Below are 14,754 nucleotides of genomic sequence, written 5' to 3' on the forward strand. Positions count from 1 at the left end.
GGGATCCTCTGCCATTCCTCCTTGCAGATCCTCTCCAGTTCTGTCAGGCTGGATGGTAAACGTTGGTGGACAGCCATTTTTAGGTCTCTCCAGAGATGCTCAATTGGGTTTAAGTCAGGGCTCTGGCTGGGCCATTCAGGAACAGTCACAGAGTTGTTATGAAGCCACTCCTTCGTTATTTTAGCTGTGTGCTTAGGGTCATTGTCTTGTTGGAAGGTAACCTTCGGCCCAGTCTGAGGTCCTTAGCACTCTGGAGAAAGTTTTTGTCCAGGATATCCCTGTACTTGGTCGCATTCATCTTTCCCTCGATTGCAACCAGTCGTCCTGTCCCTGCAGCTGAAAAACACCCCCACAGCATGATGCTGCCACCGCCATGCTTCACTGTGGGGACTGTATTGGACAAGTGATGAGCAGTGCCTGGTTGTCTCCACACATACCGCTTAGAATTAAGGCCAAAAGTTCTATCTTGGTCTCATCAGACCAGAGAATTTCATTTCTCACCATCTCAGAGTCCTTCAGGTGTCTTTTAGCAAACTCCATGCGGGCTGTCATGTGTCTTGCACTGAGGAGAGGCTTCCGACAGGCCACTCTGCCATAAAGCCCTGACTGGTGGAGGGCTGCAGTGATGGTTGACTTTCTACAACTTTCTCCCATCTCCTGACTGCATCTCTGGAGCTCAGCCAAAGTGATCTTTGGGTTCTTCTTTACCTCTCTCACCAAAGTTCTTCTCCCCCAGTAGCTCAGCTTGGCCGGACGGCCAGCTCTAGGAAGGGTTCTGGTCGTCCCAAACGTCTTCCATTTAAGGATTATGGAGGCCACTGTGCTCTTGGGAACCTTAAATGCAGCAGAAATTTTTTTGTAACCTTGGCCAGATCTGTGCCTTGCCACAATTCTGTCTCTGAGCTCTTCAGGCAGTTCCTTTGACCTCATGATTCTCATTTGCTCTGACATGCATTGTGAGCTGTAAGGTCTTATATAGACAGGTGTGTGGCTTTCCTAATCAAGTCCAATCAGTATAATCAAACACAGCTGGACTCAAATGAAGGTGATCTCAAGGATGATCAGAAGAAATGGAAAGCACCCGAGTTAAATATATGAGTGTCACAGCAAAGGGTCTGAATACTTAGGACCATGTGATATTTCAGTTTTTCTTTTTTAATAAATCTACAACAATTTCAAAAATTATTTTTTTTGTCTGTCAATAAGGGGTGCTGTGTGTACATTAATGAGGAAAAAAATTAATTTAAATGATTTTAGCAAATGGCTGCAATATAACAAAGAGTGAAAAATTGAAGGGGGTCTGAATACTTTCCGTACCCACTGTATACTGTGATGGGTCAAAACATTACAACCACCTGCCTAGTATGCTGTTGCACCAAAACAGCTCCGATCTGCTGGACTCTACAAGACCTCTGACGGTGTCCTGTGCTATCTGGCCCTAGGACTTTAGCAGCACATTCTGTAACCCCTGCAAGGTGTGAATTGGAACTGCCATAGACTGAACTTGATTGGATTGAGACCTGTAGAATTTGGAGTCCAGGACAGAACCTTGAAACCTTCATCAAACCATTCCCAAACAATTCACGAAGTCTGGTAATACCGCTGCCATGAAGTGGCGTACCAGGTCTGCCATAATGTTTAGGTAATTAAAATTAGCATCCATATGAATGCTCAGATCCAGGGTTTCCCAGTAGAACACTGCCCAAAGCATTACACTCCCTTCACCAGCTTGTCTTATTCCCACAGTGCATTCTGGTGCAATTTCATCCCCAGATGAATTTCTTCCATTGATTCAAGTTCTAGTTCTGACACTCAAGTGATCATTGTGGGAATTTTGATGGTGGACAGCAAAGGTACTTACTGGTCTAAAGCCACTCAGCCCCATGCACAGTAAAGTTTTTTGCGCTAAGTGTTGTGACAGAATAAATCCCACAACCATCAATAAAACTATCTGTGTTTTGTGTCACCATAGTCCTTCTGCTGGTTCATACCAGACAGGATAGCCTTTGTTTAACTCTCTCATCGATGAATCTTGGCCACCTGACATCCTTTTGTTGGCTTGTGGTTTTCCTTCTTCAAACTATAATTTGAAGGTACTCACCGTGGCTGACTGTGCACACTCCACAAGCCTTGCTGCCCATACCTTCTTCACTCAACATGTCGACTACAAGTAGATAAAATCAGCTTAATGTCTAAAATATCCCTGACATTGCCATTGTTATCAGACATTTAATGTCATTCACTTCATTTGAGAATGGTCATAATGTTTTGGCTCAGCAGTGTATATCAACCACACAAAGTGCCTCAGAAAGGTAATCGGTATCTTGAAAGAAGTAAGAAGTAAGCCATCCTACAAAGTCACTTTTTTCCCATCCTTTCTGTACTACCATATTGTAGAGGACCGCTAGGTTTAGAGACAGTTAGATGATAATGCTACACAACAGCTACTTATACAGACGACTTCATACCTGCTGTGAGTTTCTTACGCATATTTATCGCCTGATATTGTATTTAATGTATGGTATGGTATTCACTGTTGATAGCATTTCATTGTATTATGTAACCATGACAGTAAACTTGAACTTGAAAAATATGACATTCCACAAAAATGTTACCACAATGAAAAATAATGTCACTGGAATCAACCTTACCACACACCATATACAGTACAGTATCAGACCCAACAAAAACTGAACTTCAGAATTCACGGCACATGCACATATGTCACAGAGAACAACTTGTCTGGCCAAGACAGCTCACACTGCTGTCACAACAGGTCTTCATTTTGGAAAAAATTCTATATATTTTGCTCTTTTGCTGCTGTAAGAGCAGGGTGGTATGGATGAATCTCCGCTAAAGCTAGGACTATGCAGAATCAAAGTTCTGTAGAGATAAATCATCTGAGAGCATAGAACTCCATACGGAAGCTTTTCAACTTGGCTATTTATTGTAACATTTAAAATTACTAATCTATAATTAAAATGTGCAATAAAAATAAAAATGGTTAATTTTGCCTTTAATATCTGTAAAGGTATATTATTCAATCTAATCATAGTTACCGTTGCTGCTCTGGAATATTTTCTGCTGCTATAACGACCACCAATACGCAGCACATCTTCTGTGCAGTAGTAGAATTCGGAAAATCCATAGAACTCACTGTTACTGAAATCAATAGGTGCTTGGTATATGCCACCAAGAGAAGTATTCCTGCTACTGTCTGACTTGTTAAGCAAAGGTCTTACAGCCCCTAGACACTGAGGCCAATCCCCATTTCCTCGTAGAAAAACTTTATTTCCATCTCTGTCCAAAGTATCTGTTAGACCAAGTGGAAGGCATGGGTCCAGGTAAGGTTTAGAAATGCTCATACCAATCTGATCAGCAGTGTTCCTGAAAACAGAGAATGTTGTATTACACAATTACAAAAATAACAATTTTTACCTTCAGCGAAGTGGTATATAAATTTTATATGGGAAGTAATTAACTGAATATGCTGGACATAATTTAAAATGTTGTATTTAAAACCCCATAAAACATTTAATGAATAGATACAGTAACTATAAAACAGATATTCTAAATGTACATGTACAAAGTCTGAAATGGATGTGAGATATACACAAAAATACATCAAAATAATGTGATTTTTAAATTTGCCAACAGACTAACGTTTTTGTTGTTTCAACTCATGTATCACTTACAAACAACAGTCTGCTTTAATTAGACCATACCTGCTTTCAGTTACAGTCTGATTGAATATGATATCTTCATAACGTTGTCGAGCCATGTTTCCACCGAAACCCAAGAAGGTTGTAACATACACACGATACACATGCTGTGTATGTTGAACATCACAGCCAAGATTAAACTCAGCAAGAAGGCTCTTTGCTTCTTCCTCCTGCAGGATAAAAAATCACATTCATTACAGTAATATCAAAAGCATGGTACAGTTATATGTTATGTCCAATGCATACTGAGATAACTCGGGTTTGCTACAGCTTGGTCAATTGGTAGTTATATTAACACTTCACATTCAATAAATTAGTAAAGTGAAAGTCTAATTTGGCACTCATGGCATTAAAATGTATCATTTTTAAGCTGATTACTTTACATAGCAACATAATTAGATCATGAAAAAGTAGTTAAAGTTGGATTTGAAAAAGTTGATTTAGAAAATTAATAAAATAAATAGGTATCCTCAAATTAAACTGTGATAAGGCAGATAGATAGATAGATAGATAGATAGATAGATAGATAGATAGATAGATAGATAGATAGATAGATAGATAGATAGATAGATAGATAGGGAAGCCACTATAAAATAAACAATTGGGATAAAGTTTATAAAAGTGGGAAATATGGTACAATTTTAATGTACCGGTATATAGCAAAAAAAGACAGCCTGTCCAGCAGAATATATATTTTATTGAAATTACCTGTTCATGAGAACTAAATGTAACTGTGGGGGTCACTTCATAGGCAATCTGAAGAGAAGCCCCACCCATATCTATTATGCCAACTGTACTTTTTCGCATATTTGGACTTTGACTTTGAAAGCCTAACGTCACAGATGATATTGCATCTTTGTCTGAAAAGGGAAAAAAAATTTGACTAACACAAAATTCAAGGAATTATTCTTCTAGTTGTAATGCTATTCCCTTAAAGCAGAATTGGGTTAGCACTTAAATACAATACAATATAATTTTGTTTAATTGTTTAATTGTTGTGGAAACTGGCCCAGACACAGACAGGTGGACACCGATGGTTCACCCAACACAGAACCCCAAAACTCCCCCAAAGTCCAGGCCTCAACAATGCCTTTTCCTCTCTTCAGGCCACCTCTACTCCTCCTCTCCTCACAAGCTCCGTCTCTCTTCCTCCCGACTCAAGCCATCGAATGGAGGGAGGCAGTCCCTTTTATACACACCCGGACGTGCTCCAGGTGCCTCCCGATTAGCTTCTGCCGGACCTCCCAAGTGTGGCGGAAGTACCAGCTGTGCACCCGGAAGCACTCCGGGTCTCCCTGGTCGTCTTCGCCCAGCACTTCTGGGTGTGGCAGAAGTGCTGAGGGCCAGGGCTCCTCAGGCACTGGGGTGCCCCCTGGCGGTGACCACGGGCCCCTATAGGGTTGAGCTTCTAAGCTCTGTTCCCATGGTCCCCAAAGCCACCAGGGCAGTCGCCCCCTTGTGGTCTGGAGGAGGCGTAATCCCTCCTCCGGTCCTGCCGGGCATCCCGGCTGGGTGCCACCCCCAGCCGCTTGCCACACTGTTTAAACAGCTGGTCTTCAACAAAACAGAAAGCGTACTCAAAATAATACACAGCAGGTTTGAAGTTATCCATGTTATCAAAGAAGAAAATTCACATTCTTCCACTATTATAATTTACGCAATTTTATAAGTTAGCAATATAAAAAATCAATACAATATGAATAATCATTTTATGTTTTATGAAGAATATTTTACAGTCAAAATGTACTTAGCCTACAAGTAACGTAAGATGCAGTTTACAGGTTCTGTTATTTGTGATTAAAACAACAAATTCTTTTAAGAATTGAGACATCAGACTAACAATTGTGCAAAATTTATCCAGCAGATTTCTTGGTAAGCACTGAATGTTTGCTTCTGTCAACTGGGCCTAGAATTTCATGCAGCAGTTAACAAACTATTGTTTCTGCACAAAACAAAAAGTAAACCATTTTTATAAATAAAAAATTTCAAAAAGTTAACATTTTTGTCAGCTACCCTTTATAATGCAACGTATGAGGGGAGATGAAAAAGGCTTTGAACCTGAACCTAAGAGGTGTATTCTGTGGTGCTGATTTTTAAAATGGCCAAAAATGAGTTTCTGTGAACTAGAACATGTGAATGGAAAGTTTCTGGGGTTGATAGTATACTAGCTGCACTAATCATCTAAGGTGGGTTGATCTCTCAGTAATCAAAGAAGACCTCAGTAGTAATGTTTGCTGTGCACCATGCAATGCATATGCCATTTGGTATGGGATTCGTAAGAGCAGAGTTAATGTTTGTGATGTGTCCTCTGTTGAAATGACAAATGGAATATATTTTATTAATAAAATGTTTTATGATGCTCCGTCTTTTGGAATGACAGAACCATAGCAACCGGATGGATGCACGAACTGATACACGCTTATGCTTTTATTAAGGTGGATCTTTCTTGTTTCAGAACCAGACATTATTGCCATTAGTTAAAGATCAATTAAACATTGAGGTCCGTGCATGCTGGGTGCACAGGATGTTAAGTCCTGAAATGAAGCATCAGCACATCCAATATTTCAAGAACTACCTCAAGCTAATGAATTAAGAATTTTTTAGAAGCATGTTGCAGCTGGAGATTTAACTTGGATAGCATCACTCTGATCAGATTAATAACATCTGTGAAAATAATGGAAATATGGTGGTAATTCTCCAATTCCCAATACATTCATGGCCAGCAGGAGCCAAGGTGTAGTCTATTTTGATGAAATCTCTCAAAGTGCCCAGTGAGAACCAGTCAATATTACACTACTTGCCTTGGTATTTTTAACAGACAGCTCGGGAAAACAGGCAAGGAAAGCTGTCAATCATCTCTCTTTTTTTTTTACGACAAAGTCCTCACTCACACTGCAGAGGTTTCAAAAAATGTGGATCTAATGAGATTCCGCACTCACCCAAAACTCCAGACTTGACCCTGTTAACCACCAGCTGTTCACCATTCTGAACGACTACATCAGTGGGAACCACTACGCCAAAAATGAAACTATTACGCTAACTCCAGTAGAGTGGCTATATAAGCAAGACAAAAGTTTTTATTTGAGTGGCATATGTAAGCATTGCAGTCATTAAAATAATTGTAGTTTTATTCATGAGAATATCTTGGAAAATATAATTTCTTTGGTTTTACTGATGCTTCCCATATTAAATCCAGCTCAAAACATTTTAAATTACACCATTTGTAAAAGGAGGATGTCAATTAGAATAAATTTATTGACATTTACTGATATGTTTGAATATATTGTTAACAAATTAAAGACACTGTGCTTATGATGTAAAATGTATGGATATAATTTGCATATTAAAAATCATCATCATCATCAACTCTTTCACTCACAGAAAACAGAACATTAATGAGACACTTAAAAAACAGTGAATCATTTTAAAAAAAGAATCTTAAGGAATTTAACATTTGTTACACTTATAACCCATCACAATAAATCACTTACCATCTTCTGCATGGTTAAAGCGGCCAAGTACAAAATTAATACCAATCCATGCATACACACCTGGGGGGGAAACAAGGTAAGTATTTAATTGTCAGTCTAAAAGAAAGATTAGTAGTATTTTGAAAAATAACACATGTAGTCTCTTACCTTCCTGTTTTCCAGAAATCACCTCTGCATGAGAGCTGGAATATAAAAAATCAAACTCCAAGGGCACATCAGTATTCAAGTCCTCAAGGATTGCCAACTGTTGACTAAAACACAGTGGTGACCATTGAAATAGGTAAAAAATTAACGATGGGTGGAGGTCATTCATTGTTTTCACCTTTTACAGTGGTCACCAGTTACGGCTTTGAGTTTAAAATAATAAAAGAAAGGGCATTTTGCATTATGCAAAGAGCACAATCTCAAATATCATACTATTTTAAGTGCGAAGACATTTTTCTGTGAAAGTTACACACTACTTGATCAGAGAACGAATGATCACCTCAGATTCACCTCTCAGTCACCACTGGGGTTGGATTAAAAGCCATTTTAAACCAAAGGATATTGTGAGTCTAGAGGCAAGTTGGGCTGTGAAAAAAGGCTGTGAGACACATACAATGGGCATTCAATAATTTATCTACCTCAGTAGGAAAGAGAAGAGTTTTCAAAAAATGTTTGTTTAACTTTTCAATATAGTCCACTGATATCTCAATACACTTCATTCACTTTTCCTGCAATGACTTTAACCCCTTTGAAAAAAAAACCTTCTGTTTGACTTTCAAACCAGAATATCACAGCTGCCTTGACGTCTTCATCACTTGAATTCCGCTGTCCATGGAGAGATTTCTTCAAAACTCAGAACAGGAAATAATCTGAGGGAGCCAGGTCAGAACTGGAGGGTGGATGGTTCAGCTACTGGAACCCACATTCTGGGATGGCAGCCTGTGATTGACGTGACATGTGAACCAGTGCATTGTTATGAAGAAGCAGCATGCCTGCTGTGAGTTTTTCTCGTCTTTTCTCCTAGTTTGACTCCCACAAAGTGATCATTGTGCAACCCATCTTGCACTGACCTTTAACATGCCCAACTTTTCATGAATCAATTTCCAAACTGTACCTGCCGAGATGCCCATTTATTCAGTTATTCGGGAAACCTTCATTCGTCTAACAAAATTAAAACCTTGACTTTCTTGCACATTTCTGTGTAAGTTGCCATCCAGTGTGAGGGTCATCTTCAATGGACTCTCTACCTCACTTCAACTGCTTGATCCAAAATTTTACTTTGTAGGATGATGGGACAGACTCATCATAAACTGCAGTCATGCATTCATGGATCTCCTTTGGCTTTTTCTCCCTTCTTTTGTGAGAAATTTTACCACTGAACATTGCTCCAAATCTACCATTTTCATACTTGTTTTGCATGAGGACTCACCTGACATCCTGTTTCTTGGAATGTTAGCCACGCACTGAGCTACAACTGTATATGGGTAACCTTGAGTGATGTCACAACATGCCCACATTTGTTTTAACATGCTTGCTACTTTCTTTCATACGCCGGTAGATAAATGATTAAAGTCCCTTGTATATGTGAGGAAAGAGAGAGTGTCTGGTGACAGAGCTTTGTTTGCTTTTTGCTTTACTCTTCCAATAGATATTGCTCCTTTAAGTGTGTTTTCTAAATTAAACAAACTCTTCTTTGAGTAATATGTGTCCTTGGATTTATCCTGAGTGAGGAAAAATGTAAAATAGGGTGCTCTCCAATGTTTACAATATAAAGATTTGTTGAGAAAGGATGAGTTGCATTTTTGTACATTTATTTTTAAATTAAATTCCTGATATATGAAAACTTTCGGTATCAGATTCCACCGTACAATATCAGCCTTGATGTTTTATGAACACTTTCCTAGTTATAGTCCTTTGTGAGATATATAGTTGTTAACTGTCCTTATATATCTTTGCCTCTCCTAATTATTATGCTAAATTTAAAAAAACAATCATACAAGATAAATGTGGTCTAAGAACAAGAAGACCATTTTCTTCCTTCTAAATAAAGAAAATAACTCCCTCTCCCAAACCTTTCAGGAAGAAGTCTCATGCCAGCAGTGCACAGGATGTACAGGGGAGTCTCCTTATGTTTATTCTTAGGAATGTATTCTGCTGCAAAACTCAAAAGAGGGCGGATATAGTCACTTGCTTTGTCTGGTGCCAAGGCCAGCGTTGATATCCCTGAAAACACACAATAATGGAAATATTTATTATTTGTAGGGATTAAATCAGAACTAATGTAACTAGCAGCATGCCTCACCAGTATTTTTCAAATCATTATTGTTTTAAAGACATCACAACAAGTTTTATTACCTTTAGATTAACCTTGTCATTCATTTATTCCTTATTAAATGCCCCTTTTGGGTCAGGGGGGCCAATCCTGGGCATCCATCCCTCATGTACTCACACATGTAGAGCCAATTTAGAGTTTTTAATTAATCTAAAATGCATATCATTAGGATGTGGGTATAGAATATTAATCATTATTATAGGAAGTCACATTTCGCTTTTCATCTGCTTTCCCTGAAGACCTTAATAGGGTTGGGATAGGGCTTGTGTGCCTCAATCCTTACAATTTTACTGTCTGGAAGTACATCCTTCTAATAGAAAGTGGACTAGTGAGACAAAGATCAATCCAAAAATATCACTCTCATGGTGATTTAAATAGATGTAAGCATACCATGCCCAAAACAAGGATACTGATTTCTACACCTGGAGCCTGACTTGGGTATGTTGTTTACAAAAGAGTAAGCCATTCAGGCGTTACCCTACAAACCTACTTTGTGTCATGAATGATACAAGGAGTCTTCTATTAAATGATTTTCTCTCTTCATCAATATTATATGGAATACTGTGTCTTAGTAGCATTCTTCCTTTGCTCCAGCGAGAGAATAAAGTCTTTTATTATCCAGTCCTGCCCCTATCTTGTGCCAGCCTCTTTGACCTTCTTCTATATTTCTTACTGGCTTCCCACTAAATAGCAAAAACATCAAAAGGTTCACCTAAATCTGACCTGGTTTGATCTTTTTCACCACAGGTTTCAAGTTTTGGTCTCTCATTTGTCGGATGTCAAGCAGTGAATGTGGGTTTCCATTGTGCGGTGGCCAGTAATACACAAAGACACGTGAGCCGCTGCTGCCACAGTCTATTACCACTCCAAAGTTCAGACTTGGATTTGAAGTATCTGTTACTTCCATGTTTTCCATAATTGCCAACTGCCTAAATGAAGAAAAAATAATTTGAACATGTATATAATATTTTAGTCTACACAAAGTTAATACTTTTACTAAGCAGAACCTAATTATTTAAGATCTATATTTGATTTATTGCAATAAAGGCTAAATTTCACAAATTTATACTGGTTTATACTGGTAAACATATAACCTAAAAGCACCTTATTTCTTATCAAAATGTGCCTATTGATAGTTAAATACAAATACAGCAGACCTGTGGAATGCTTTTATATGGAGAAAAGCTTTCAGAAATTATACATATACTAGACTTTTACTGTTATGTGTTATTTTACATACATTGACTTATTTGCAATGATATTGATTCATTTGAATTTTCATGAAGTTATATTTCTTTGCTGTATCATTGAAGCTTATAAGCATCAATAAAATATCCAGCTGGACAGGGTACAAAATAATCAACACCTACAAAAGAAGCTATTTAAATAGTACCATTATAATTTCAGTCATTACATGTGCCCAGTATATACATCAATTAAATGTACTGCATCTAAGAATTAAGATAACTATTCAAAAATCAAAAATATAGAAAAATAATGAATATAAGATAATCTAAAATACATGCACCAAATTGTGCAGCCTTAGCAAATTACCAAGCAAGAACATGTTAGACTGAAAGGCACTTTATGCTAGAGAAAACTTGTAAAAAATTTGCTTAAGGAACATAAAGCAAACCTAACCGTAAAAGTGCATTTCGGCACTGAAGGATGATTTAATTATAAAATTAAAAAGCTACTTAGTGATTACTTAAATTATGTTTTACTTCATATTACAAGTATAATAATGGATTTAATAGTAAAAAGGTTCACAATGGAAAAATATTTATACCTGAATTTATGCCTAAATTTTAAAAAAAAAAGAAAAACCAGACCACTGCATTTGGAGCAAGTACTCAAAAGCAAACTAATATCATCAGTTTTGCTTATGCTGTGTAAATCTATACTCGAGTTTCCTGTGAATTGGATTTGCCTTGAGGGAAAAATTAAATCCTCTGTAATTTTAGGGTTGATGTTTCCTGAACACATCACTCTTTCTCAGCAGAATAAAAGAATTAAATACCTAAGAAAAATTGAAGTAGTCAAACGCATCCCAATACTTATTTTACAAAGCTTTTGAAAATTGTAAAGATCAACATTAACTTGGTTAGTATTTGATCATTTTGTTCTGGTAAGCAAAAATTAACATTTTAGTCACTCAGTTGGCAGAAATTCAACACCATCTTACATGACAGTAATTTTTCTTCATAAGGATGCAAACTGCATTAACAACAGAAGCCCAGGATATTAAACATGATTAAACCGTTTTGAAAAAATACACTCATTTGTTACTCTCCTAAGAGAACAACAATAACTGGAAGGTGAGTTTCTTAAGTGTTAATTATTTAGAAGAGGTTTTCAATGCAATATTTCACTTTCATTCTGGAGTACTAGTAAATGGGAATTATAATTAATATATTAAACAAGATTCCAGCCAAAAAAAACAAAACATATTCTTCTGCTACCACCAGGGGACACTGAAAGACTGAATATTTGGTATTTACTGCTGCACCACATACACTGTAAAAAAAGTGACAGCTAATTCAACTATATGTATGAAACCCGGATTGGTCTTTTATAGTATGACACATAAAAGAAAAATACAGCAGATTCAAAATATTTGCTTATTTCACCAGAACATTTTGTTCAAGGTGGCACAAAAATGTGAATATACAATTGTATTCCAAGATACTACAGCTTTATGAATGACTCTGGATTGAAAACTAAGTCAATGGTGGGGAATGAATTGGCAGACTGGTGGCTTAACCTTAGTCACTATGCTGCATTGTCTGTTTAAAACCTAAACTATTTATATACCTATTGTTTCAAAAATAGTATGTCCTCACTACCAGTATTAAAAGCATAAATTACAAAGCCCAGGAATACACTGAAAAATAAAACCGCCTAGTCAAGTTCAAGTTACTACAAATTTCTCAGTAAATTCTACAGGTACAGTATATATACATCTGTACAGTGCGGATAAGCCTGTTACGTCTCCAATATAGTTTTGTAGACTGCTTGTCTAGCATGTTGCAGTGAAGCAAACAAGTCACATATAGCAAACTATATTTCCCTTCCCAAAGGTACCAATTTCTGGGGTATTCTCAAGCAATCTCTAAAATACTGTATAACATCTCTGCCATGTCTGGATTTCCTAAAAGATCTCCACCATTTGTTCTACATATGCGTTACCTCGAAGACAAGAAACTGTATGTAACCAGATACTCAAACTACCTCAGATCCTCTCACTCTGGAAGAAGAAGAATTTCAGAATATGTTGGGGATTGCTAAAATTCATCCTGTCATTAATGGTTAAGTTCAGCAACCCAGGGAAAACTTTATTCATGTTAGTCTAATTCAACACAGTGAAACTATATAAGAAATCATCTGCAATTTTTCCACTTACTGTATATGTCTACAGAGTATTGAATTTCCCTCAAGGATATGTATTTTATTTTTAGCTGCTGGAGATAAGTGTGGAAGCAGCAGTAACAAGCCAAAGGAGTGGCTTTTTATGAGAAAGACATATAAATATTTTGGAGGTATTATTCATGGGTTTAGATTAATCTATCCACAAGATCAGGCATATGCATCTCTGTATTTTCTCAAACTGTGTTGGAGCAATTCCTTGAATAAGGTCATGCTAAGATTCAGTTAGGCCTTTCCATTAATAACTTAATTGGGAGAGAGGCTGATTACAATGTAACACATTATTCTATTAGCATCTGAATTTCCAGCTGGGTAAGTGTTCATTTTCATATCAATTACTTAAGTGACTTTCTCAAAATGTAATTGGCCTATTATGTGTTTGCTTTTTTTATATTCATAGCTGGGTGTTAAATTATTGTGTATCTCATTGACAAGATTTTCAAGCAGCAGTTGGTTACTTACCTGGCCATTGTTTTCATGGACAAAATATCAAAATGCAATCAAAGCTTGTAGAGTTGCCTGTTTAGAAAACTATAGAATGCTTCTCTACATTTGCAGATGTTTTTTTCCTTTTGGGTTTATCAGACTGTGATCTCTGGAAAACACTAGAATGGTTTGCACCTGGCATGACAATCAGTACCTACAAATCTGAGGACCTGGTCCTCTCCCTGAAAAGAATAGCTTGTTCTCTTTAGGTATGGGGTGAGCGGCTGTCCCTGGAGGAGTTCAAATATCTTATGGTTTTACTCACAAGTGAAGGAACAGGTGATTGTATCAGTGCAACCTATAACACTTTTGTGGATGTTGTACCAGTCCACAGTGGTGAAGCCATTGATTTATCACTCAGTCAACCCACCCATCCTCAATTGTGACCTACTAGCTTGAAGTAGTAATCGAAAGAATAAGACCACAAATACAAGTTCCTGTTCAGGTCTGCTAGGTTCACTTCCGTGATACAGTGAGGAGCTCACTAAAATGGCAGAACTCTGGAGTAGGACACGTGCACCTCTTTATCTAGAAGTGCCATTTGAGGTGATGTGGACATAAACGGAGGGTTTATCTTACTCACCCGACAAATACACATTATATTTTATGTGTACAGTACTGTGCAGAAATCTTATACACATGCAAAAATATTCTATGAAGTAAAGCTGCCCTCAAAAATAATGAAATGGAAGTTTCTAAATATACAAAATTAATGTATAGTGTAGTAAAAAGTATCTGGTGTAACAACCCTTCGCCTTTAAAATTACACCATTTCTCTTAAATTTACTGTCATGCAGTTTTACAAGACAACTGGCTGGTAGTTTGTTCCAGAATCCAGCATACTGCATCTGCAGACACTGTCTGTCTCACTTGCTTTTGCTTCTCTAGGTAAACTCAGACAGCGCCAATCAGTTTAAGATTAGGGCTAGTGTTGATTGGCTTAATTCATTAAAGTATGTATTCGCTGAGAATATGCTGGCATTCATGTTATGTGAAAGCCTGGAACCCTGGCAAAGTTCAACTTCCTCTTTTACGTCTTTTTCATTCATTTTTAATTCTTTAATTATTATTGTTTGTTATTATTGGTATTTATGTTTTTTCTTTATATAATTATGTACCTTTTGTCATTTTTGTTAATTGTTTAGTTTCTATGTGTGGATCAATTTTCTGCCATGTCCCCATGTTTTGTGGGTGTTTCCCCAAGACGTAGACCCACCTGTCAGTCTATACTGAGGGACTACTCCCAGCCTAATAAAGCCTCATGGGAACTGCAGTCCCTCTGCAGAGAAATAAGCAGGCAGAAACCATACGC

General features: G+C 37.3%; 1 protein-coding gene across 1 annotated transcript in view; it reads right to left on the reverse strand.

Annotated features, from left to right (window-relative positions):
* LOC114647132 (ectonucleoside triphosphate diphosphohydrolase 7-like) overlaps positions 1 to 14,754 on the reverse strand; it is a 36,878-nt gene that overhangs the window by 5,983 nt on the left and 16,141 nt on the right. The window contains exons 4-10 of the mRNA XM_028795672.2: positions 10,254 to 10,459; positions 9,271 to 9,421; positions 7,361 to 7,464; positions 7,214 to 7,273; positions 4,431 to 4,582; positions 3,726 to 3,892; positions 3,060 to 3,387 (exon numbers count right to left, since the gene is read on the reverse strand). Of these exons, the coding sequence (XP_028651505.1) occupies positions 3,060 to 3,387; positions 3,726 to 3,892; positions 4,431 to 4,582; positions 7,214 to 7,273; positions 7,361 to 7,464; positions 9,271 to 9,421; positions 10,254 to 10,459 (1,168 nt within the window). The remainder of the gene's footprint in view (positions 1 to 3,059; positions 3,388 to 3,725; positions 3,893 to 4,430; positions 4,583 to 7,213; positions 7,274 to 7,360; positions 7,465 to 9,270; positions 9,422 to 10,253; positions 10,460 to 14,754) is intronic.

Source organism: Erpetoichthys calabaricus, chromosome 2, assembly GCF_900747795.2.
Source record: "Erpetoichthys calabaricus chromosome 2, fErpCal1.3, whole genome shotgun sequence".
Classification (NCBI taxonomy): domain Eukaryota; kingdom Metazoa; phylum Chordata; class Cladistia; order Polypteriformes; family Polypteridae; genus Erpetoichthys; species Erpetoichthys calabaricus.